Source organism: Hypanus sabinus, chromosome X1 (assembly GCF_030144855.1).
Source record: "Hypanus sabinus isolate sHypSab1 chromosome X1, sHypSab1.hap1, whole genome shotgun sequence".
In the NCBI taxonomy this organism is placed as follows: domain Eukaryota; kingdom Metazoa; phylum Chordata; class Chondrichthyes; order Myliobatiformes; family Dasyatidae; genus Hypanus; species Hypanus sabinus.
This window is the reverse complement of record NC_082738.1, coordinates 11,899,750-11,925,236: the sequence shown is the minus strand read 5'-3', so window position 1 is coordinate 11,925,236 and position 25,487 is coordinate 11,899,750. Positions and strand designations below refer to the sequence as shown.

Below are 25,487 nucleotides of genomic sequence, written 5' to 3'. Positions count from 1 at the left end.
GAGGTGGGGTTGTGGCACTGTTGATCAGAGATAGTGTCACGGCTGTAGAAAAGGAGGAAGACATGGAGGGATTGTCTACGGAGTCTCTGTGGGTGGAGGTTAGGAACAGGAAGGGGTCAATAACTCTGCTGGGTGTTTTTATAGACCACCCAATAGTAACAGGGACATCAAGGAGCAGATAGGGAGACAGATTCTGCAAAGGTGTCATAATAACAGGGCTGTTGTGGTAGATTTTAATTTCCCAAATATTAATTGGCATCTATCTCCCTAGATCAAGGATTTAGATGGGGTAGAGTTTGTTAGGTGTGTTCAGGAAGGTTTCCTGACACAATATGTAGATAAGCCTACAAGAGGAGAGGCTATACTTGATCTGGTACTGGGAAATGAACCTGGTCAGGTGTCAGGTCTCTCAGTGTGAGAGCATTTTGGAGATAGTGATCACAATTCTATCTCCTTTACCATAGCATTGGAAAGGGATAGGAACAGACAAGTTAAGAAAGCGTTTAATAGGGGTAAGGGGAAATATGAGGCTATCAGGCAGGAACTTGGAAGCATAAATTGGAAACAGATGTTCTCAGGGAAATGTAGGGAAGAAATGTGGCAAATGTTCAGGGGATATTTGCGTGGAGTTCTGCATAGGTATGTTCCAATGAGATGGGGAAAGGATGGTAGGGTATAGGAACCGTGGTGTACAAAGGATGTTGAAAATCTAGTCAAGAAGAAAAGAAGAGCTTACAAAAGGTTCAAAAAGCTAGGTAATGATAGAGAGCTAGAAGATTAGAAGGATAGCAGGAAGAGCTCCAGAAAGAAATTAGGAGGGCCAGAAAGGGCAATGAGAAGGCCTTGGCGGACAGGATTAAGGAAAAACCCCCAAGTCATTCTATAAGTATGTGAAGAGCAAGAGGATAAGACATGAAAGAATAGGACCTATCAAGTGTGACAATTGAAAAATGTGTATGGAACCGGAGGAGATAGCAGAGGTACTTAATGAATACTTTGCTTCAGTATTCACTATGGAAAAGGATCTTGGTGATTGTAGGGATGATTTACAGCAGACTGAAAAGCTTGAGAATGTAGATATTTAAGAAAGAGAATGTGCAGGAGGTTTTGGAAAGCATCAAGTTGGATAAGAAGTCACTGGGACCGGATGGGATGTACTCCAGGCTACTGTGGGAGACGAGGGAGGAGATTGCTGAACCTCTGGCAATGATCTTTGCATCATCAATTGGGACAGGAGAGGTTCCAGAGGACTGGAGTGTTGTGGGTGTTGTTCAATTATTCAAGAAATGGAGTAGAGATAGCCCAGGAAATTATAGACCAGTGAGTCTATAATTGGTAATTTGATGGAGAAGATCCTGAGAGGTATAATATAATTAGGAATAGTCAGCAAGGCTTTGTGAAAGGCAGGTCATGCCTTACGAGCCTGATTGAATATTTGAGGATGTGACTAAGCACATTGATGAAGGTAGAGCAGTAGATGGAGTGTATATGGGTTTCAGCAAGACATTTTCTCAAGGTATCCCATGCAAGGCTTATTGAGAAAGTAAGGAGGAATGGAATCCAAGGGGAAATTGCTTTGTGGATCCAGAACTGGCTTGCCCACAAAAGGCAAAGAGTGGTTGTAGATGGGTCATATTCTGCATGGAGGTCGGTCACCAGTGGAGTGCCTCAGGGATCTGTTCTGGGACCCCTTCTCTTTGCAATTTTTATAAATGACCTGGATGAGGAAGTGGAGGGATGGGTTAGTAAATTTGCTGATGACACAAAGGTTGGAGGTGTTGTGTATATTGTGGAGGGCTGTCAGAGGTTACAGCGGGACATTGGTAGGATCGTCCCCCCACACACAATTCTTTTAAACTCCAGTGAGTACAGCCCAGAGCCATCTAACGTTCCTCATACATTAACCCTTTCAATCCTGGGATTATTCTCGTAAACCTCTTCTGGATCCTCTCTAATGCCAGTATGTCTTTTCTTAGATAAGGGGTCCAAAACTGCTCTCAATACTCCAAATGTGGTCTGACCAATGCTTTAAGTCTCAATATTATATTCTAGTCCTCCCTTACTACGAATTCAACCTGCAAGTTAACCTTCAGGGACACCTGCACGCCAATGAAGGGTCTCGGCCCAAATCATCAACAGTTTACTCTTTTCCATTGATGCTGCCTGGCCTGCTGAGTTCCTCCAATGATCTGTGTGTGTTGTGAGGACTTACAAGTTCCTTTGCACCTCTGAATTTTGAATTTTTGCCCTGGTTAGAAACTAGTCCATGCCTTTATTCCTTCCACCAAAGTGCATGATCACACATTTCCCTACACTATATTCCATCTGTCATTTCTTTGCCCATTCTCCCAATCTGTCTAAGTACTTCTGTAGACTGCCTGCTTCCTCAAACCTACCTTCTCCCTCCACCTATCTTCGTATCATCTCATGGCCTCAAAGCCATTAATTACTTCATCCAAAACGTTGGCGTACAACGTGAAAAGCAGTCCCAACATTGACCCCTGCAGCACTCCACTAGTCACTGGCAGCCAATCAGAAAAGGCTCCCTTTATTTCCATTCTTTGCCTCCTGCCAATCAGCCAATCTTATATCCACGCTAGTATCTTTCTTGTAATACTACAAGCTCTTATCTTGTTTTGCAGTCTCATGTGTGGCAACTTGTCAAAGGCCTTCTGAAAATCCAAATAAACATCCACTGATTCTCCTTTGTCTATCCTGCTTGTTATTTCTCAAAGGATTCCAATAGATTGACAGGCAAGATTTCCCCTTAAGGAAACCATGCTGACTTTGGCATATTTTTTCATGTGCCTCCAAGTACCCTCAAACCTCATCCTTAATAATGGACTCCATTGTTTTCCCAACCTCTGATGTCAGACTAACTGGGCTATAATTTCTTTTTTTTTCTGTCTCCCTCCTTTCTGAAAGACTGGAGTGACATTTGCAATTTTCCAGTCCTCTGGAACCATTCCAGAATTCACTGATTCTTAGGTATTTATATATATATATATGTATATAGCTAGGGTGCCTAAGACTTTTGCAAAGTACTGTATATGCCTTCTCTTTTGCCTTTATGCTGTCTGTGACATCCTTTGTCAGTGACGGTTGCCTCATACTCTCTTTAGAATACTCCTTTCCCTTTGGGGTGTGTTGATCCTGCACCTTCCGAATTGCTCCCAGAAACTCTAACCATTGCTGTTCTGCTGTCATTCCTGCTAGTCTCCCCTTCCATTCAACTTTGGCCAGCTCTTCACTCATGCCTCTGTAATTCCCTTTGCTCCACTGTAATATTGATACATCTGATTTTACCTTCTCCCTCTCAAACTTTAGGGTGAATTCTATCCTAAGGGTTCCTTTACCTTAGACTCTCCAATCAAACCTGGTTCATTACACAACTCCCAGTCCAGAATTGCTTTTCCCCTAGTGGGCTCACCTCCTAGGCATTCTGCAAGTTCCCTCTCCTGGATTCCAGCACCAACCAGATTTTCTCAATCTACCTACATATTGAAATCCCCCATAACCATCACATCCATTGCTCTTTTTACATGCCTTTTCTATCCCGTGTTGTAATTTTATCCCACATCCTGGCTACTGCTCGGACGCTTGTACTTAACCCCCATCAAAGTCTGTATCTTGGTATATGTGACAAGAAAAACTTAGTTCCAAGTTCCATTAGTCTCAGGTCCAGAAGACACAGTAGGCAGTCACCTGGAACAGGATGTGAATTGTCCTTTGTGCCACAGAATGAGATCCTTTTACCTATAAAACAATATGGGAGACAGTTTGAAGAAGTTTCACAAGGCTAGTTGCTGGTAAGAGAGGGCTGTCCTATCAAGACAGCCTTGACAGTTTAGGTCTATATCTCTTTGAATTTAGAAGAATGAGTGTTGACTATATTCAAACACACAAGATAGTAAGAGAGCTTCACAGGGTAGATGGTGAGATGTAAAGCCCTATTGATGTATCAACACTAACTTGAAGTCTTGTAACATCCTCTCCACAGCTTACTTTCCTCTTTGTTGCAAATCTCCCTTGAGGGTGATATGACCCATCAGGTGCCAGTGTCAGGGGCAGGGCTGAGGCTGGACTGGGAAGAACTGCCAGGACCACGCATCATGCAGAAAGAGCAGCTTATGGAGTTAGCTTTTCCTGCTTCTGGTGGCCACAGAACTTCCTGTTTCCCAGCTTATCGCTGAAGTCATCCAGGGTGAACAGCCTGTTTCCATTTGGGACAATGACCTCATTGGAGCAGATGTCCTCTTCTCCCTTGCCCAAAGTTCCTGGGGTTTGGATGCATGCAAAAATATCCCAAACCTGCAGTGCCATTGAGATCACAGAGGCACAAGCTAGCCCCCTCTTGATGGTGCAGAACATGATACAAAGTCTGGGATGTGGAATGCCAGGACAGTCCCAACAGAGACTGCTTTATTATCATACCATGGGAGTTCAGATGCTTTGACATCAGCATCACTGCAGAGTGAGACACAACAGACAGGAGAAGGCCAGTTGAAAGAAAAAACAGTGAATCCACTCTCTGGGCAGACAAATAGGAAGAGGAATTCTGCACCATTAAGAGTGGGCTTTTCCATCCCTCAGTGATCTCAAAATTACTACAGGCTTGGGATATTTTTGCATGCATCCAGACCCTGGAACTTTGGGCGAGGCCAAGGAGAACACTGGAGACGAGATGTTCATGTCTCACACTGCACTCCCAAAACAGATACTAAGCTTGTGATGGGAGATCACCAGGGGACAGAGATAATGTCAAGGATGTTCTCAATGGCCTGAAATTTGCAACATCAGTCACCTCAGAACCCACAGAACTGGAGGAGAGGTCAATCATTCCATCCTGGGGACCAGCTTGAAAAGTGAGCTGCAATCTCTACTTTTAAGAAACTGGAGCCCATCCTCTCTACTGACCATGAATACAAGATCTTTGCCCAATGGCCTCCCAACAGGGGTACCATGCTGTGGCTTGATCCACCCTGACCAATGCACCATGATTCTCGTTAATTCAGGACAACATCCACTTGGTCCACGACATGTTTGATCTCAACCACCTCCGCCCCTCCACCCCCACCCCTGAAAAGGTGAACCTTTCCCCTCCTCGACAGAAGTGGCATTGCACAGGGTACATCACACAATTACCTTCAAGACTCTGCACCTGTTCAGATTTTTGGCCTGGGTCTGACTTCTGCAGTTGCTGCTGAGCATCTAGTTAAATTTAACATGACTTTGGCACCCTCTGACTTTAGGAGGTGACTGCATCAGGGAAGTTCCTTGAGTGGTCAATTATATTCCATCTGCGTATTCTCCAGAGCAGGTTGAGGGATTTGACTGTGCATGGATTAAGCATGGAGTTTGTCCTTTTATCTTACCCAGTGATGTTCCCTTCATCGCCATAGATCCCAGTGACCTGCAGAGCATCCAGGAGCGTCAGCGCTTTTTCTCTGCCTTCCCTCCGCAAGGATCAACTGGGAGAAACGTTCCAGTCTCCTGGTAGGTCAGAGGTGAGTGGAATCTCTGCCAGAGATGAGACCACATGTGTCGAGCGCCACACCCATCTTCTATCTGGAAGTCTAGCTGAGCCCTGCTGAGGAAGCCACACTAGCAACCAGAGGGGACAATCACTCCCCAGGACCACTCTGAGCTTCCTACAGGGGCTAAGCAGTGGTCACAAACCAACTGGTGACCTGTCCTAAACAACACAGAATATAGTACAGTACTAGCCCTTTGGCCCACAATGTCTGTTAACTTTCTCCAAGATCAATCTAATCTTCCCCTCCCACATAATCCCCCATTTTACTTTCATCCAGGTGTTTATCAAAGAATCTCTTAAATGGCTGTGATGTATCTGCCTCTACCTCCATCCCTGGCAGCATATTCTATGTGCCAACTGTCCTCTGTAAAAAACTACCTCTGACATCTCTCCTATTTGTTCCTCCAATCACCTTAAAATCATGACGACCCCCCCCCCCCCAACCCATATTAGCCATTTCTGTCCTGGGAGAAAGGTGCTGGGCTTCTTATCATCCTGTACACTTCCTGTTCACCTCTCACCTTCCTTCGCTTCAAAGAGAAAAGCCCGAGCTCACTCAACCTTTCCTCATAAGACTTGCTCTTAATTTAGACAGCGTCCTGGTCCCATTCCTTGCCTTTGCTGCTAAGATCAACAGAAGCTGGTGGATTTCTGGGACATTGGGTTGACCGAGTCTCTGCTATGGTTCTAAGTCTTGCGAATGAGGAAGGTGGTCAGTCAATGTGTGGCTAAAGGCCTATCTGTAGAGATACCCGTGCAACGAGCACCCTCCCAGATATAATGAGCTGGTAGAGTATTTTCCTACCAGAGTTCCCCGAGATGATAATGAGCTCCCATGCATCTTCTCAGGAAGGAAGTCCATTCAGTTCATTGACTCTCTGTTGTGTCTTAAGAACAATCCTATCAACCTTTTTTGCCACGTTCGATTCCCACTGCTATCTGCAAGAGCTTGTATGTTCTCCCCATGACTACGTGGGTTTCCTCCAGATGCTCCAGTTTCCTCCCGCAGTCCAAAGATGTTCAGGTTAAGGTTAGTGAGTTGTGGACATGTTATGTTGGTGCTGGAAGCATGGTGACACGTCCATTGATTTGATTTGACACAAGCAATATATTTCAATATGCAAATGACAAATAAAGCTAACCAGTAAATCTTTAACCTCTTTGCCCTCACATTGCCAACAAATACCCTTTATTCTCTACCACTCACATACACACTAATGGCAATTTGCAGAGCCCAGATAACATACTAACGGGGAGACACAGAAGACTGCAGATGTTGGAATCTGGAGCAAAACTCAAAATGCTGGAGGAACTCAGTGCATTAGGCAGTGCTAATGGAGGGAAACTGAAACCAACATCTCTTGGAATGTGAGAGAAAAATTGAGCTTTTGGAGATATCACATGGTTAGAGAGATTGTGCAAATTCCACAGGGCAGGGTTGAGGCTGGATCACCAGAGTTGTAAGGCAGCATCAACAGGCTTATCCCCAGCCTTTCAGGTTTGGGGAGAAAGAGGATGGAATCACAAGACATGCCTCTTTAAAGGAGTTGTCGATCTTTCTCTGGGGATCTTTTACAGTCAATGGTACATAGTCACTACCCGCCACACAGAAACAGTCAGGCTGATGTGTAGGCTAATGGCACTTTCAATTCCCCCTGGGGATGAGTGCATGCTGGGAGAATCACATGGTGATGCACCATCAATAACTCTCTCTGAGACGTAAAGGCGAGATATCGGCTTTTATTGACTGGAAGAAGGAACTAGCAGTGAGTGACCACCATACTACATCCTGGAGACTGAGAGGCCGGGCTCAGGCCTCAGTCGCCTTTATACAGGGGTCTGTGGGAAGAGCCACAGGAGCAGTCAGCAGGAGGCGTGTCCAGACAGGTATATGTAGTTCACCACACTGAGAGAGCAGATGGGTGCATGGGGAAAATAAGTGGTGCAAAATGGTGACAGTGTGGAGGCTGTGTGCTTTCCTCCTGGCCCCCTGGGCTCCTCCCGGGTGCTCTGGTGTCCTCTTACAGGGATGTTGCTTGAGTTAGACAGAGAAGCTGGGTAGGCTGGGAGAGTTTCTCCCAGAGTGAAGGAAGTTGAGGGGCGACCTTGAAGGTTGAGGTATACAGATAAGGTGCATGGTGAGAGTCTTACCCAGAGTAAGGTAATCTAAAACCAGAGATCACATGTTTAAGGGATTGAAGAGCAGGTTTGTCACACACAGGGTGACGGGTACGTGGAATAAGCTGCCAGAGGAAGTGGTAGAGATGGGTACAACTACAACATTGAAAAGACATTTAGACAAGGACACGAATAGGAAAGGTTTAGAAGGAGATGACCAAATATGGAAGCAAATGGAGCACCACAAGTAGGCACATTTGTTCGCATGAACAAGTTGGGCCAAAGGGCTGTTCCATGTTTTATTTTTCTATAATCACCTTCAGTCAGAGCTCATCCATGGGTTCAGGGCTGAGTTCTGACTCCTGGTCAAGACTGTGGAGGAACAAGCCCATGTCATTGAGGCTTGTGGCCTCAACCTTCAGGAGTTGTATCACAGTGAGTGTGGAAAGAGCTCAGGAATGCAGAGCAGTTCCAGGTAGAGGCTGCTCAGACCAATCTGTTCCTTGGATCCAGTCCCTGAAACCTCCTCGACAGCCAATCCCACAAAGCAACAGGTTTGCTCCAGATCCACTGAAGTTTAGAGTTCCATTCAAAGTTGCTTTCAATAGAGTAATCCTCAAACACCCACCCACTATCACCCTCAAAAATGCATTAATACAGAGAGCGAAGCTCCCTCCATACCGTACCACCACACACTCCCAGGGTCAGACACAGAGTGAATCTCCCTCCACACCGTCCCATCACACACTCCCGGGGTCAGACACAGAGTGAATCTCCCTCCACACCGTCCCATCACACACTCCCGGGGTCAGACCCAGAGTGAATCTCCCTCCACACCGTCCCATCACACACTCCCGGGGTCAGACACAGAGTGAATCTCCCTCCACACCGTCCCATCACACACTCCCGGGGTCAGACACAGAGTGAATCTCCCTCCACACCATCCCATCACACACTCCCGGGGTCAGACACAGAGTGAATCTCCCTCCACACCGTCCCATCACACACTCCTGGGGTCAGACACAGAGTGAAACTCCCTCCACACTGTCCCATCACACACTCCCGGGGTCAGACACAGAGTGAAACTCCTTCCACACCGTCCCATCACACACTCCCGGGGTCAGACACAGAGTGAATCTCCCTCCACACCGTCCCATCACACACACCGGGGTCAGACACACAGTGAAACTCCCTCCACACCGTCCCATCACACACTCCTGGGGTCAGACACAGAGTGAATCTCCCTCCACACTGTCCCATCACACACTCCCGGGGTCAGACACAGAGTGAAGCTCCCTCCACACCGTCCCATCACACACTCCCGGGGTCAGACACAGAGTGAATCTCCCTCCACACCATCATATCACACACTCCCGGGGTCAGACACAGAGTGAAACATCCTGCATCCCATCCCATTACACACTCCCAGGGTCAAACACAGTCTGAAATTCCCTCCACACCATCCCATCACACACGCCCAGGGTCAGACACAGAGTGAAACTCCCTCTACACCGTCCCATCACACAATCCTGGAGTCAGACACAGAGTGAAACTCCCTCCACACCGTCCCATCACACAATCCTGGAGTCAGACACAGAGTGAAACTCCCTCCACACCGTCCCATCACACAATCCTGGAGTCAGACACAGAGTAGATACACAGTGTAACAATCACAAAGCACAGGTCCCGAGGAAACGTTGGATTGCCCACCAGGAGAGAGAGTTCCAAAAAAGCGAGCGAGGACCGTTGGGACATTCTGCACGCCACAGTTCCATGGAGACACTGGATTGCATAGCAAAAGAGAGCTCAAAGAAGCGAGCAGGGGCAGTCAGGGTATTCTGCATGCCACAGTCCCAAGGAGACGTTGGATTGTGTTGCAGGACAGTGAGTCTGTCGAGATATCCTGCATGGCACAAGTCCCAAGGAGGCATTGGATTGCATAGCGGCAGAATAAGTTCAAAAGGAGTGTATGAGGACTGTTAGGACATTCTGCGCACCACAGTTCCCATGGAGAGATTGGATTGCATAGAGGGGCAGCAAGATTAAAATGGGCTAGCAAAGGCAGTTGGGATTTTCTGCCCGACGCTCAATTGCGCAGAGGGGGAGAGAATTCAAAAGAAGCGAGGGGGGCAGTTGGGACATATTGCGCGCCACAGTTCTCGAGGAGACATTGGATTGCATAGCAGGAGGGTAAGTTGAAAAGAAGCGAGCTAGGGCAGTCTGAGCATTTTGTGCGCCACAGCTCCCACGGAGACGTTGGATTGCGCAGTGGGAGAGTGAGATTGAAATAGGCGAGCGGGGGCAGTCGGGACATTCTGTGCACCACAGTTCCCGAAGAGATGTTGGATTGCGTAGCGGGAGAGTACGTTCAAAAGAAGCAAATGGGGGCAACAAGATATTCTGCGCGCCACAGTTCCCAAGGAGTCACTGGATTGTGCTGCAGGACAGTGGGTCAAAAGAAGTGATGGCAGTAAACACGAGGAGGCGTTGGATTGTGCAGTGGGAGAGTGAGCTCAAAAGCAGGTGGGACATTCTACTTGCCATAGTTCCCATTGGATTGCATAGAGAGAGAGAATTCAGAACATTCTGTGCGCCATTGTTCTTGAGGAAAAAATGGATTGCGTAGTGGGAGGGAGAGCTCAAATCAAGCAAGCGTGGGCAGTCGAGACATACCGCACACCACTGTTTCCAAGAAGATGCTGGATTGCTACTAGGAGAGTGAGTTCAAAAGATGCCAGTGGGGGCAGTAAGGTTATTCTGTGCATCACAGTTCCCAAGCAGATGCTGGATCATGTTGCAGGGGAGAGTGTGTTCAAAAGATGCAAATGAGTGCAGTGGGAACATTACCTGCACCACAGTTCCTGAAGAGATATTAGATTGTGTAGCAGGAGAGAGATTTCGAAAGAGGTGAACGGTAGAAGTTAGGACAATCTGCGCGCCACAGTTCCTGAGAAGACGTTGGATTGCATAGTCGGAGAGACATTTCAAAAGCGGCAAATGGGGGCAGTTGGGGCATTTTGCGCACCACATTTCCCAAGGAGATGGATTGCGTAGCAGGAGAAAGAGTTCAAAAGAAGCAAGTGAGGGCAGCCTGAACATTTTGTGCGCCACAGATCCTGGGGAGACATTGGATTGCGTAGTGGAAGAGTTAAATCAAATGCAGCGAGCGGGCGCTGTCGGGATATTCTGTGCACCACAGTTTCTGAGGAGATGTTTGATTCCATAGCAGAAGAAAGAGTTCAAAAGAAGCGAGCAGGGTCAGTTGCGATATTTTGTGCGCCACAGTTTCTAAGGAGACGCTGGATTGTATAGTAGGGGAGTGGGTTTAGAAGAAGCGAGCAGGGTCAGTTGTGATGTTCCGCGCACAATTCCTGAGGAGATGCTGAATTGCGTCACGATAGAAAAAGTTCAAATGAAGCGAGCAGGGTCAGTTGCGACATTCTGCGCACCACAATTCCTGAGGGGATGCTGGATTGTGTAGTAGTAAAGTAGGTTCAAAAGAAGTGAGCGAAGGCAGTCGGAACATTTTGTGTGCCACCGCTCCTGACGAGATGCTGGATTATGTAGCAGGAGAGAGAGTTCAACAGAAGTGAGTAGGGTCAGTCGCAACGATTTGCGCACCGCAGTTCCTGAGGGTACTTTGGACTGCATATCGACAGAGAGATTTCCAAAGAGGCGAGTGGCAGCAGTCGGGACATCCTGTGCGCCAGAGTTCCCGAGGGCATGTTGGATTGTGTAGTGGGAGAATGAGTTAAAAAGAAGCGAGCGGGGGCTGTCGGGAGATTCTATGCATCAGAGTTCTGGAGGAGATATGGATTGCATAGTGGAAGAAACAAGCAGGGGCAGTCATGACAATCCGCGATCCGCAGCTCTTGAGAAGTGAGATTGCGCAGTGAGAGAGAGAGTTTAAAAGAAGCTAGTGAGGGCAGTTGCAAAATTCTGCGCACTGTAGTTCCCGAAGAGACATTGGATTGTGCATAATTAGGCACATGGCAAGAGTCAGTAAAAAGTAGTTAGGTTTAAGCAGAGCAGCCATTGTGTGAATAGGCCAGTGTCAGAGTGGGGACTTCAGGATTTGGCTCACAGAGGCTTTGCCGAGAAGACGTGAAGGCTGTCGGTAGATTTTTTTTCATTTAATTTCTCTTTCTCTCTCATGGTTAGAACAGTGCAGATGTCAAGCAAGATAATGGAATGCTGCACTTGCGGGCTGTAGGAAGGGAGACCTCTAGTGTCCCCACTGACTACACTTACAAGTACATCCAACTGCAGTTTATAACTGACTATGTTAAGGAGTTGGAGCTGGAAATGGCTAAACTCAGGATAATTTGAGAGGCTGAGGGCTTGATCAACAGGACACACAATGAGGTAGTAACACCCAAGGTGCACAACACAGGTAAGTGGGTGACCATCAGGAAGAGGAAAGGGGATAGGCAGCCCCTTCAGAGTAACCTTGTGGCTATTCCCCTTAACAACCCTTTGGATATTGCTGGGGGGAGGGGGCATGGGGTGTAGGATGACCTAACAGAGGACTGCCATGGTTAGGTGGTCATGATGACAGGATGACCTAACCTGCCATGGCAGTCCGGTCTCTTGACACCTCAGGGTCTGGGACATCTCAGGCTGTCCTCAGAATTCTGAAGTGGGAGGGTGAACAGCCAGAGGTCGTGTTTCAGAAAGGTACCAATGACATAGGTAGGAAGAGTGACAAGGTTCTGCATAGGGAGTTCAGGGAGTTAGGTGCTAAGTTGAAGGACAGGACCTCTAGAGTTGTGATCTCAGGATTGCCACCAGTATCCCATGCTAGTGAGGTCAGAACTAGGAAGATCACACAGTTTAACGTGGCTAAGGAGATGGTGCAGGAGGGCTTCAGGCTTTTGGATCATTGGGCTCTCTTCCAGGGAGGGTGGGACCCGTAGAGAAGGGATAGTGTGCACCTGAACAGGAGGGGGACTAATATCCTAGCGGGAAGGTTTGTTAATGCTGCACAGTGGGGTTTAAACTGGAGTTGCAGGGGGATGGGGACCAGAGTGTCACAACAGATGGTGGAGTGGTTCTGGGGACAGACGTTGTTAAGCTTATATACAAAGTCAGGAATCGAAAGTTTGAGCATGGTGGCACAAATGTTCTGATTAGCGTATATTTCAATGCAAGGTGTTTTGTAGGACATGCAGATGAGCTCAGGGCATAAATCAGCACATGGAATTACTAAGTTGTAGCCATTAGTGAGACTTGGTGGTAGGAGGGGCAGGACTGGCAGCTCAATGTTTCAGGGTTCCGTTGACAGAGGGTGAGGGGTGGCATTACTAGTCAGGACAGACTACGGGGCTCATCTACTGAAGCTATATGGGTAGAACTAAGGAATAAGAAAGGGATGACCACATTAATGGTATTAAGTTGTAGACCTCCCAATAGTCAGCAGGATTTAGAGAAGCAAATCTGTAGAGAGATAGCAGACAGTTACAAGAAAAATGGGGTTGTGATAGTGGGTGATTTTAACTTTCTATAGATTGACTGGGAATTTCATACTGTAAAAAGAGTGGATGGGATAAGAGTTTGTTAAATGTGTACAGGAAAGTTTCCTTAATCAATACATAGAGCCCCAATTAGAGAGAACGTGATACTGGATCTGCTATTAAGGAATGAAACAGGACAACTGTCAGAAGTTTGTGTAGGGGAACACTTTGCATCTGGTGATCATAATGACATTAGTTTCAAGATAATAATGGAAAATCAAAGTTATTTCCCATGGTAGGGGAGGCCAGGATAAGAAGGCACGACTTCAGGATTGAAGGACATCCATATAGAACTGAGATGTGGAGGGATTACTTTAGTCAGAGGGTGGTAAATCTGTGGAATTTGTGGTCACAAATGGCTGTGGAGACCAAGTCATTGGGTGTATTTAAGGCAGAGATAAATAGGTTCTTGATTGGCCAGGGTATCAAAGGGTATGGGGAGAAAGCAGGGGAGTGGGGATGACTGGAAGAATGGGATCAGCCCATGATTGAATGGCGGAGCAGGCTCGATGAGCCGAACGACCTACTTCTGCTCCTGTATCTTATGGTCTTATGGAAAAGGATAGGTTTGGTCCTCAGGTTGAGATTCTAAATTAGAGAAAGGCCGATTTTGATGGTATCAGAAAGGATCTGGCAAGTGTGGATTGGGACAGGCTGTTTTCTGGCAAAGGTGTACTTGGTAAGAGGGAGGCCTTCAAAAGTGAAAATTTGAAAGAACAGAGTTTGTATGTTCCTGTTAGAATAAAAGGCAAGGATAGCAGCTTTAGGTAACCTTGGTTTTTGAGAGATATTGATGCCATGGTTAAGGAAAAAACAAGGAGGTGCATTGCAGGTATAGGCAGGTAGGAACAGATGAGGTGCTTATGGAGTGTAAGAAATGCAAGAGAACACTTGAGAAAGAAATCAGGAAGGATAAAAGAAGGCATGAAATTGCTCTAGCAGACAAGGTGAAAGAGAATCTCAAAGGGATTCTACAGATATATTAAGAGCAAAAGGATTGCAAGGGATAAAATTAGTCCTCTGGAAGTCCAGAATGGTAATCTATGCGTGGAGCCAAAAGGGATGGGGAAAATCTTAAATGGATTTTTTGCATCTGTATTTACTTTGGAGACAGACCCAGTGTTTATAGAAGTGACACAAAGCAGCATCAAATTCATGGACTCTATACAGTTCACAAAAGAGGATGTATTTACCATCTTGAGGCAAATTAGGGTGGATAAGTTTCCAGGGCAGAGAATATGTTCCCTTGGACCCAGTGCAGTGCAAGTGCAGAAATTGCAGGGGCCCTAGCAGAGATATTTAAAATAGCCTTAGCCACAGGTGAGGTTTGGAGAACAGCTAACGCCGTTCTGCTGTCTAAGAACAAACCTGGAAATTAGAGGCCGGTGAGTCTGACAATAGTAGTGGCAAAGTTATTGGAAGGTATTCTAAGGGATCAGATATATGAGTACTTGGATAGACAAGGACTGATCAGGGATAGTCAATATGGCTTTGTGTGTGGTAGGTTGTGTGTAACTGATCTTATAGAGTTTTTTGATGAAGGCAAAGCAGTGGATATTGTCTACATGGACTTTAGTAAGGCATTTGACAAGGTCCTGCATGGGGTGGGGGGGGGGGGTTGGTCATGAAGTTTCAGTCACTTGGTATTCAGGATGAGGTAGTAGATTGGATTAGACATTCGCTTTGTGGGAGAAGCCAGAGAGTGGCAGTAGATGGTTCCCTCTGACTGAAGGCCTGTGGCTAGTGGTGTGACACAGGGATTGGTGCTGGGTCAATTGTTGCTTGTCAGCTATATCAACGATCTGGATGGCAACGTGATAAACTGGATCAGCAAATTTGTGTATGACACCAATACTGGGAGTGTAGTGGACACTATCAGGGCCTGCAGAGGGATCTGGACCAGCTGGGAAAATGGACTGAAAAATAGCAGATGGAATTTAATGCAGACAAATGCGACTTTGTCACACTTTGAAAGGACTAACCAGGATAGGTCTTACACAGTGAACGGTAGGGCACTATGGAGTGTGGTAGAACAAAGGGATCTGGGAGAGCAGGTCCATAATTTATCGAAAGTGGCATCACAGGTAGATGGGGATATAACGAAAGCTTTTGGCACATCGTCTTTCAGAAAACAATGTATTGAGTTCGGGAATTGGAATGTTATGTTGAAGTTGTATAGGACATTGGTAAGGCCTTATTTGGAGTATTGAGGCAGTTTTGGTCACCTACTTATAGGAAAGATGTAAACGAGGTTGAAAAAATTTACAAGGATGTTGCCATGTCTGGCAGACCCGAGTTAGGTTGAATAGGTTAGGACTTTATTCCCTAGAACGTAAAAGATTGAGGGGAGACTTGATAGAGGTATACAAAATTATGAGGGGTATAGATCAAGGAAATGCAAGCAGGCTTTTTCCACTGAGGTTGGGGTGAGACTAGAACTGGAGGTCATGGGTAAAGGGTGAAAGATAAAATGTTTAAGGGGAACATGAGAGGGAACTTCCTCACCCTGAGCTGATGGATTCAGGCTTGATTTCAACATTTAAGAGAAGTTTGGGTCGGTACATGGTTGGGTGCGGTACAGAGGGCTATGGTCCGGGTCCAGGTTGATGGGACTAGGGAGATCAATAATTAATAGTTTGGCACAGACTAGATAGCCTGAAAGGCTTGTTTCTGTGCTGGAGTGCTCCATAACTCCTGCATTTTATCTTGGCCCCAGTAGCTGGAGAGATTTTGCAGCTTCACCAGCATGGAAGTGACTAGGTAAAAGTCAGGAGTTGATATTCACAGAGACCACAAGCAGCAACTGCCTGATCTCATTTCAGGTATGACCCATGTGGCCAGAGTGCAGCACCTTTGGATGCTGGTCTACACCTGAACCAAGTTAGTACCAGGACATTGTCTGGGGCTCACATTTCCAAGGGCTCAGTAGCTGGAAGATCCAGGAACGATTTTGGCTCTTTCTCACCTGAAGGTGGTTTCTTCTCCTTGAATTTCTTCTCGAACTTGTTCCTCATCATCTCGATGTTGTCGACGGAGGAGGCCCTTCTGATGCTGGGGCAGCTCTCCCCGGACTGGATCTGTATCAAATTAGAGTTGGTACATCGGAGGTCTGGATCCTGGCCCCGTCCCGGCGAGGGATCACACACAGCTGAATGGTCGAGGAGATCCGTCAGAGATTCCCACTCAGCGGCCTTGGGCTGCGCACAGTTGTCGCCACGGGGACCCCGCAGGTCCTGCATGGCCAGCGAGTCTCGGTCCGACTGTGGCTGGTCATCTGCCACTGCATCAAAACCCTCTTTGGCCAGGGACTGCTGGCTTAGGGTCATGGTCCGCAGAGAGGGCAGCTTCAGCTTAAAGACCTTCCCTCGGCCTGGAGAGAGGGAGGAAACTGGTTCAGATATTGGCACAGCCACACAGAGAAAGGGGCAGAGACGGAGGAGGGGAAAGAGTTGAGCCAGGAGGGGCAACAGCATCTGGGGGGACAGGGTTAGAGAAGAGGGTGGGCAGAGGACAGCATAGTGTGAGGGATCGGGGGTACAAGACTAGGGGGCAGAGCAGACACAGCTGGGTTGAGAGGGAGGGCAAGGGCATGAGAGGAGGACGTGATAGCAGGCGAGGGAGGAGGAAGCAGAGAGGACAGGTGTGGGGAGAGAGAGGGTGGAGTCCGGTGTCTCACAGGACAGAGAGTGGATTGAGCGTTTTGGAATGGGGGGGGAATCAACACCCAGGGTCAGTGGGGATAAAGACTGACGTTTCGGTCTGAAGCAGCACCCGGTGTTTCCCGTCCTGCCTCTCCAGCTCCATAAGCCTGAGCCGTGTGACCCTCTGCAGAAACGGTATGTTGAGCTTGCCTTGCTCTCTTGGTTGGGTTTCTGAGTTCGAGTCCAGGGAACAGAGTTCATCGGGGCCAAAGCTCCAGGGACGGCATAGGAGCAAAGCAACATGGGGGGTGAGGGGGCAGAAAGAGAGGAGTATGGGTGTGAGGTGTAGAGGGAGAGTGGTGCAGGGTGTGGGTGCTGATATTGGTCCAGAATGTAATTTCTACCCAAGATTGTAATTACATTCTTTTCACATCACTGTCCCGTGACAGTTCCAAAAAGCCAGTGGATCCAGTATGTTCTTTCTCCAGGAGTATCCAGGCACGGACATATCCTCGGATGAGGGACAGGCTGGCGGCTCACTGCTCGGACCTGTGAGTGACCACGTTGGCCATGTCAGGGAACAGACCAACGAGGAGACCCTTCCCTTCACAAACTATTCACCAGGAGCATAGGGTTGAAGTGTAAGCAAAACATAAGGAGCAGCCCCTTTAGAAACTCAAGCAGGGGCTGTGGCATCTCACACTCAGGATGAATATGGAAAACAGGATTGGTAAAGGGGCTGGGAGCACGAGAACCAACTTGCAACTCACACTTCTCTGTAGCACACTCAGGTCCCAGGGTAAAGGGGGCTGTCTCCTGCATTGAAAGATCTCTACCACAGTATGGACCACCATGGTGCATCCAGACTCAATAGACAATAGACAGTAGGTGCAGGAGTAGGCCATTCAGCCCTTCTAGCCAGCACCGCCATTCACTGTGATCATGGCTGATCATACACAATCAGTACCCCGTTCCTGCCCTCTCCCCATATCCCTTGACCCCGCTACCTTTAAGAGCTCTATCTAACTCTGTCTTGAATGCATCCAGAGACTTGGCCTCCACTGCCTTCTGAGGCAGAGCATTCCACATATCCACAACTCTCTGGGTGAAAAAGTTTTTCCGCATCTCTGTTCTAAATGGCCTACCCCTTATTCTTAAACTGTGGTTCTGGCTCACCCATCAGCGGGAACATGCTTCCTGCCTCCAGTGTGTCCAATCCCTTAATAATCTTATATGTTTATTAAGAATAATTAACCCTAACCCTAACCTCATTTGGGAAACCCCTCCGTGCACCGTGGAACAGCACAGAGGGCATTTCTGAGACTCTAGCTGGGTCAGGGTCAATTTCGTCAGATTCTCCACATCCTGGGGTTTGTTGATGAGAATGTGGGGCTAATATTAACCCGGACCTTGTCCTTCACTTCCATCTCCTATCTGGACTCCTAGATAGAGTTGGTGCCTCACACAAACAGTCTCAACTCCTCCATCGAGGATTCCACCCACCACTGACCTAACGAGGAGTGCGGAATGTTTCTCACAATTGATCTGAGCAAAGAACATGTCAGAGACCACTCCTGCATCCTCACTGGGATCTGTGACCACAAGTAAGTTTAAGCTGAGAGGACAATCTCCACATCCAGCCCTTGCAAGGACACTGTGAAGGAAATTTTACTCTGCATTGACCTGTACTCTCCCAGCCGGGGTGGGGGGGGGTGGGTAATGGGGGTTAGGGTGTCGACAGTACACTAGCTGTGCCCTGGTCATTACTGGGTGCATCCTCAGTCCAGACTTCACTGAATAACAGACGGCTCAGATTTCAACCCCTGACCTGACAAAACTCATATGAAAGATGCATTTGGCTCTTCCCACAATTCCTGTAGATCACATCCACTGAGAACTCCATGGATTTTGAGGCAGGGTTTCCTCTGAGCACTTGGAACCTGCTGAGAGTGTGGTGTTTGTGTACGTGCTGCTGTTACTGTGGCCGAGAACTGGGACCAACCCAGGAAACTGACTACTGTACCCATATCTCCTCCATTTCCCGCACTTCGACCCTCACCCCATCCTCCCATCACCACAACGGGGACCGTGTTCCCCTTGTCCTCACCTATCACCCCACCGACATCCGGATCCAGCACATTATCCTCTGCAACTTCCACCACCTTCAACAGGACCCCACCACTAAGGACATCTTTCCCTCTCTGCTTTTCACAGGGATTGTTCCCTCCGCGACTGTGTGGTCCACACGTCCCTCCCAACAGATCTCCCACCTGGTACTTATCCCTGCAAGCATAAGTGCTACACCTGTCCCTATACCTCCTCTCTTACCACCATTCAGGGCCCAAAACAGTCCTTCCAGGTGAGGCAACACTTCACTTGTGAGTCTGTTGGGATCATCTATTGCATCCGGTGCTCCCGGTGCGGCCTCCTCTACATCGGCGAGACCCGACGCAGATTGGGGGACCACTTCGTCGAGCACCTCCGCTCCGTCCGTCACAACAGACAGGATCTCCCGGTTGCCACCCATTTCAACTCTGCTTCACATTCCCATTCAGATATGTCCATACATGGCCTTCTCTACTGCCACGATGAGGCCAAACTCAGGTTGGAGGAGCAACACCTCATATACCGTCTGGGTAGTCTCCAGCCCCTTGGTATGAACACTGAATTCTCCAACTTTCGGTAATTTCCTCCTTCTCTCTGCCTCCTCTTCTAGCTGCCTATCACCTCTCTCATTACTCTGCCTTCTTCTACTACCCATAGTGCTTTCCCCTAACATTCCTTCTTCACCTCTCCGGCCTTTCCCCTCCCTGATTCCCTCCACCCACCCCTTGACCTTTCCTCTGATTGGTTTTCCACCCTCCCCCCCTTCTTTATAGGGCCCCTGACACTCCTTCTTCAGTCCTGACGAAGGGTCTCGGCTCGAAACGTTGACTGCTCCTTTCAACGGATGCTGCCCGACCTGCTGAGTTCATCCAGCTTGTTGTACGTGTTGATTGGACCACAGCATCTGCAGTGTACTTTGTGTTGACTACTGTACCCAGTCTGTAGATGTGCCAATTCTGCCACCATGTGGTACCTACTGGAAGTGCAGCAGTCCGGGGCCAGTTTGTGATTCTGCCCTCTGCCTGGCTTGTGCGTGGCGCCTCTCAGCTCCTCGAAGTTCATGATGAACATAGCAACCGCCCCCTCCTCATTCTTGACCGGGACCACGTCCACCAGACAGGGCAAGCATGAGCCTGGAAAACAGAAACACAGCAAAGCGCGGTTGGTATTGATAAATGTTATGTTTTGTAACTTCAAACATTAAACTAATTCAAAGGAAGCCACGGGAGTCCAACATGTGAGTCTAACTTCATGTTTACTTTAAGCGTGGTAGTGTCATGATGTATACAATTCATGTATTTTTACACAGAACCATAATTAATTATTTAAACAAGCAAGAATGCTTAATCAAACAATATATTACAATATTACTCAAACACAACTGAAATATTAAATACACAACAAGAGACATCACTCCCATCTCTCCCGCAATCACCCCCACCATTCAGCCCAGGTATGGACCTCACAAGCACCTCCACTCTTAAGAGCCCTACTGCCTCCCACTCGCTGTGTGGCAGTAGCTGAACTGGACAGGGCTGGGCTCGTCTGACCCTCTCTTGGCCGAGATATCCATCAGCCCTCATGCCATCAGACAAGATCCAGAGATGTCATCTGTCTATGCACCAATCATAACAGATACTGGGTTCTTCCCAATCCCAGGCCCACAGTTCGTCAGCACAGCAGGCAAACACAAAGGAGCTGGTTGTGGATTACAGGAGGAATGGAGACAGGCTAACACCCATTGACATCAATGGATCTGGGGTTGAGAGGGTGAACAGCTTTAAGTTCCTCGGCATCCACATCACCGAGGACCTCACGTGGTCTGTACACATCAGCTGTGTGGCACACCGTGGAGTACTTGGACAATGAGCACAGTGAATGCTGGGCTGAACATTTACTGCCAGGCCCTAGGATCAAACCAATGGACTGGAGACACAAATATTATTTGAATGGTTTTAAAGCTCCTGGACAACTGATCAGGGAGCAGAGATCATAGAGTTAGACAGCCAGGAAACAGGAACTGACCATCAAGGCCCCAACTAAACCAATCCCATTTCCCATATTCTCCACTGTCGTTGGCAAAATCAGCATACAGGAGGGAGATTGAAAATCTGCCTGAGTGAAATCACAACTTTTTACTCAATGTCAGCAAGACCAAGGAACTGGAGATCCATGAGCCAGTCCTCATCGGAGGATCAGAGGTGGAGAGGGTCAGCAACATTAAATTCTTCAGTGTTATTTCTGAGGACTTGTCCAGGGTCCAGTGTGCAAGTACAATTACAAAGTACCCCCTACTTCCTTAGGAGATTCAGCATGACATCTAAAACTCTGACAAACTTTTGCAGATGTGCGGTGGAGAGTATATTGACTGGCTGCATCACAGCCCGGTGTGGAAACACCAATGCCCTTGTACAGAAAATCCTACAAAGAGTAGTGGATGTGACTCAGTCTATCACAGGCAAAGTCTCCTCACCACTGAGCATATCTACATGGAGTGTTGTTGTAGGAAAGCAGCATCCATCATCAGGATCCCCATCACCCAGGACATGCTCTCTTCTACCATCAGGAAGGTGGTACAGGAGCCTCAGGTCCCACACCACCAGGTTCAGGAATAGTTATTACTCCTCAACCATCAGGCTCTTGAAGCAGAGGGGAAAACTTCACTCACTCCCATCACTGAACTGTTTCCACAACCGATGGACTCACTTTCAAGGACTCTTCATCTCAAGTTCTCGATATTTTTTGCTCAATTATTTATTATTAGTTTTTTACTTCTGTACTTGCAGAGTTTGCTGTCTTGTGCACACTGGCTGTCCACCCTGTTTGGTGTGGTCCTTCATTGATTCTATTACGGTTGTTGAGTTTATGGAGTATGCCCGCAAGAAAATGAATCTTGGGGCTGTATATGGTGACATATATGTACTTTGATAATAAGTTTACTTTGACTTTGGTCCGCAGCAGTCTCTTCCTGGTGGTACCGGAGCTCATTCAAATTCTGCTTCAACGCTGTGAGTCCCCATCTCCACCACCCCTGCAGGCAGTGCATTTCTGATTCTAAAACTCCTCTGGTTCTTTCTGATATACTCTCTCCAAATCTCCATGCTCTTAACATTAAACTTATAGTTCTGATTTCACACACCTCTGCTCATGACGAATGTCTCCCACTCTCCACCACCTCTACTTCTCAGAATTTTGAACACCTTTAAACTCCAGACACTTCTCCACCATGAAGCCAGGGAAAACAAACCCAGCTTACACAGTCTCTCCTTAATGCTTAAACATTCACTCCCAGCCATCCGAGGCGGGCACTCAGAGGCTCCACGGAACCTCACAGAGAGCTTCCCTGACAATCTCCACCGTCATCCACCCCCCCCCCCCACAACCAGGCCTTCCTTAACTACCCACCCCTTCACTCAGGAGCTGTCCCCACCCCTGGAACTGGAAACTTGGACTGAGCCTTGTCTCTTTAAGGATAGCTCCAGTGATCAGGCACTTTGGCTGCATTCCACGAACTGCGTGAACTGCAACACATCAGCACAGGGCAGGGGGCTGAGCACAACCACATCCCTTTCAGGGCAATGCCTGGAACCGGTCCTGTAGGAGGAACATCAGAGAGGTCAAAGACCACTCTGTAACGACAGTCTGCGGCCTTCACTCACAAAAACTGAATACCATATATCCTGGCAGTGCTGAGGAGTGAACTCGTAGACTGGGTGACGTTGGGGGAGGTTTCATGCAAACATCAGTAGTTTGGGGTTAGAACGTAACTAATAGTACTAGTTAAAACCCTTGTGCTGCGGGACCAAGGGATGGTAATAGTTTCGAACCCCACAGAGGTGGCCATACTTTCAAGGCTGGGTTGGTAAACTGCAAACTCCATCACCGTGCCCCTTCTCCTACCCCTACCACCAAAGCGTTTCCTCATCGGTTCCCTAAACCGATCCATTTGTGGACAAGTTAAGCCGGGGTGGGAAGAGATGGCCGTCTACAGAAACACAGGAGGTTACCCGCTGCATCGTGTAACATGAAGTGCAGCTTAATTGTTGCTCTGTGATCTACTGCATGTGATGCTAACACACTAACAAGATAAAACAGTTCCAGCTACATTCCTGGGAACAAGGCCAGGGGTCTGCACCACTGACAAGCAGGATTTGCAGCCTTTGGTTAAAGTGGAGACGGACACTGTGAACTTCAGCGGGAAAACAGAGAGGAAGTTAATACACAGAGTGCGGTCTTAAAGCTACAGCCTCTCCCGGTGACGAGGCCCCGCAGGCTGGAAGGGGTGTTCTGGTCAGTCAGCAACACAGACACATCACCATGTGGTGCATAGCTCCTCACCTAAGGAGCAGAGGTGCTGCAGAACATAGTATTACCCCCTATTTCTTCTGTTCCTCTCCACGCCTTGAGGCGTATTGCTGTTTCTGTAGCATTTGTCTGTTTTTCACAAGGCCGAGTTTCTAGCTCGATGCTGCGTGGATGGAAAGCGTGTAAGCAGCCAGCCGGATTCGAACCCCGGGCCATTTACCTCGAAATCCAGTACAGATGCCACGACACCACCAGCCATCACCCATTGTACTGACACCGTAATGTCCCACTCCAGTCCAGGGAGATTACCCTGTCACCATTTTATGTTGAATCCCAGATCAAACTTGGATACAGCTGCAGAAGCCAGCTGAACTCACAGGGAGGCTCAGGGCCATATCATCTCTCCCTTTCACTTCTACTTGGTTTTCACTGACGGTAGTTCAGGATCCTGGGACACGTCGACAAAGCCACAAGAACATGGACAGGGAAACAAAACTGGAGAGAGGTTAAGAGAGACAGACAGCTATGTACCAGATGACTGAAAGATAGATTGCAGAAGAATAAAATAAAAAGGGGTTGGAAGAAGGGAGAAGGCGGGAACCTCAGCACAACAATTCAACTGCTTATTTTCCTCCATAGGCACTTGGCACATGGAGTGGACACAGCCATGAATGCCTCGTCCTAACACTCACCTGCTGGACCCCACCACTGCTGAGGTCTGGGATGCTCTTGGAGGCTCCTCCTGCTGTGACCTGTTTAACTGCCCCATACCATTGATATGAAGATGTGGTAGGACCGTTCCTGTAGCCCCACATTATAGCTTAGATGCACCTGCTGCTACTCCTGACATACCGTTCTGCACCTCCCATTGACCCAGAGCCTGACAGTTATGGAGGAGTGAGGAATATACTGGGCTACTTGTTTGAAGATTGTGGAGGCGCACATTTATGCTGCTGCCATGCTTGATGGATTCCCAGTTTTGACCTCTCAGATCCGCACAGAGCCCATCACATTTAACAACCTCTAGCATGTCACTCAACACGATGAAGTCCTCATGATGAAGACAGGACTATGTGGTGGCAATTTCTACCAATCTTGTGGACAGATTGATTTGCCACAGGTGGAGAATGAAGTCTGGTCACTTTGCCCCTGGAAATTACAGTGGTGCTATGAAGTTTGCGAACCCTGCAGAATTTTCTCTATTTCTGCATAAATATGACCTAAAATGTGATCAGATCTTCATGCTAAAGAACCCAATCAATCAATCAATTAATTAATTCAAAAACATTATACTTGTTCATTTATTTATTGAGAAAAATGATTCCTATATTATATGTATTTGTTGGGAAAAGTATGTGACCCTCTGAGGTAATGCCTTCTACAAAAGCTATTTGGAGTCAGGTATTCCAGTCAATGAGATGAGATTGGACAGGTGGCCTGCCTATAAAAAAGACACACAAAATCAGATTACTGACAGAGCCTGCTCTTCTCAAGAAAGATCTGTTGATGTGCACCATGCCTTGATCAAAACAACTTTGAGGACCTTCGAAGAAGAATTGTAGAGATGCATGAGGCTGGAAAAGGGTACAAAAGCATTTCTAAAGACCTGAGTGTTCACCAGTCCACAGTAAGAGAAATTGTCTACAAATGGAGGAAACTCAGTACTGTTGCTACTCTCCCTAAGAGTGGGCATCCTGCAAAGATCACACCAAGACCACAACATGCAATGTTAAAGGAGGTGAAAAAGAATCCAAGGGTTGGACAGCAGAAGACCTGCAGAAATCTCTAGAACTTGCTAAATTCTTTGTTCATATGTCCACTATAAGAAAAACACTGAACAAGAATAGTGTTCGTGGAAGGACGCCATGGAGGAAACCACTGCTCCCCAAAACAAAACATTGTTGCACCTCTCAAGTTTGGATGTTCTACAACACTTCTGGGACAATGTTCTGTGGACGGATGAGACAAAAGTTGAACTTTTTGGTAGAAATGCACATTGCTATGTTTGGAGGAAAAAGGGCACTGCATACCAAGACCAAACCTCATCCCAACTGTGGAGAGCATGGTGGAAGGAGCATCATGGTTTGGGGCTGCTTTGCTGCCTCAGGGTCTGGACAGCTTGCAATTGTTGAGGGAACAATTAATTCAAAATTGTATCAAGTCATTTTACAGGAGAATGTCAGGGTTAGCAGTCCGTGAAAAATCCGTGCAAATTCACATTTTGGAATGGCCGAGTTAAAGTCCTGACTTTAATCCTATAGAAATATT

General features: G+C 47.6%; 1 protein-coding gene across 1 annotated transcript in view; it reads right to left on the bottom strand.

Moving 5' to 3' along the window:
- kcnh6a (potassium voltage-gated channel, subfamily H (eag-related), member 6a) overlaps window positions 1-25,487 on the bottom strand; it is a 162,238-nt gene that overhangs the window by 72,759 nt on the left and 63,992 nt on the right. The window contains exons 3-5 of the mRNA XM_059956717.1: window positions 19,892-20,047; window positions 16,133-16,537; window positions 3,706-3,756 (exon numbers count right to left, since the gene is read on the bottom strand). Of these exons, the coding sequence (XP_059812700.1) occupies window positions 3,706-3,756; window positions 16,133-16,537; window positions 19,892-20,047 (612 nt within the window). The remainder of the gene's footprint in view (window positions 1-3,705; window positions 3,757-16,132; window positions 16,538-19,891; window positions 20,048-25,487) is intronic.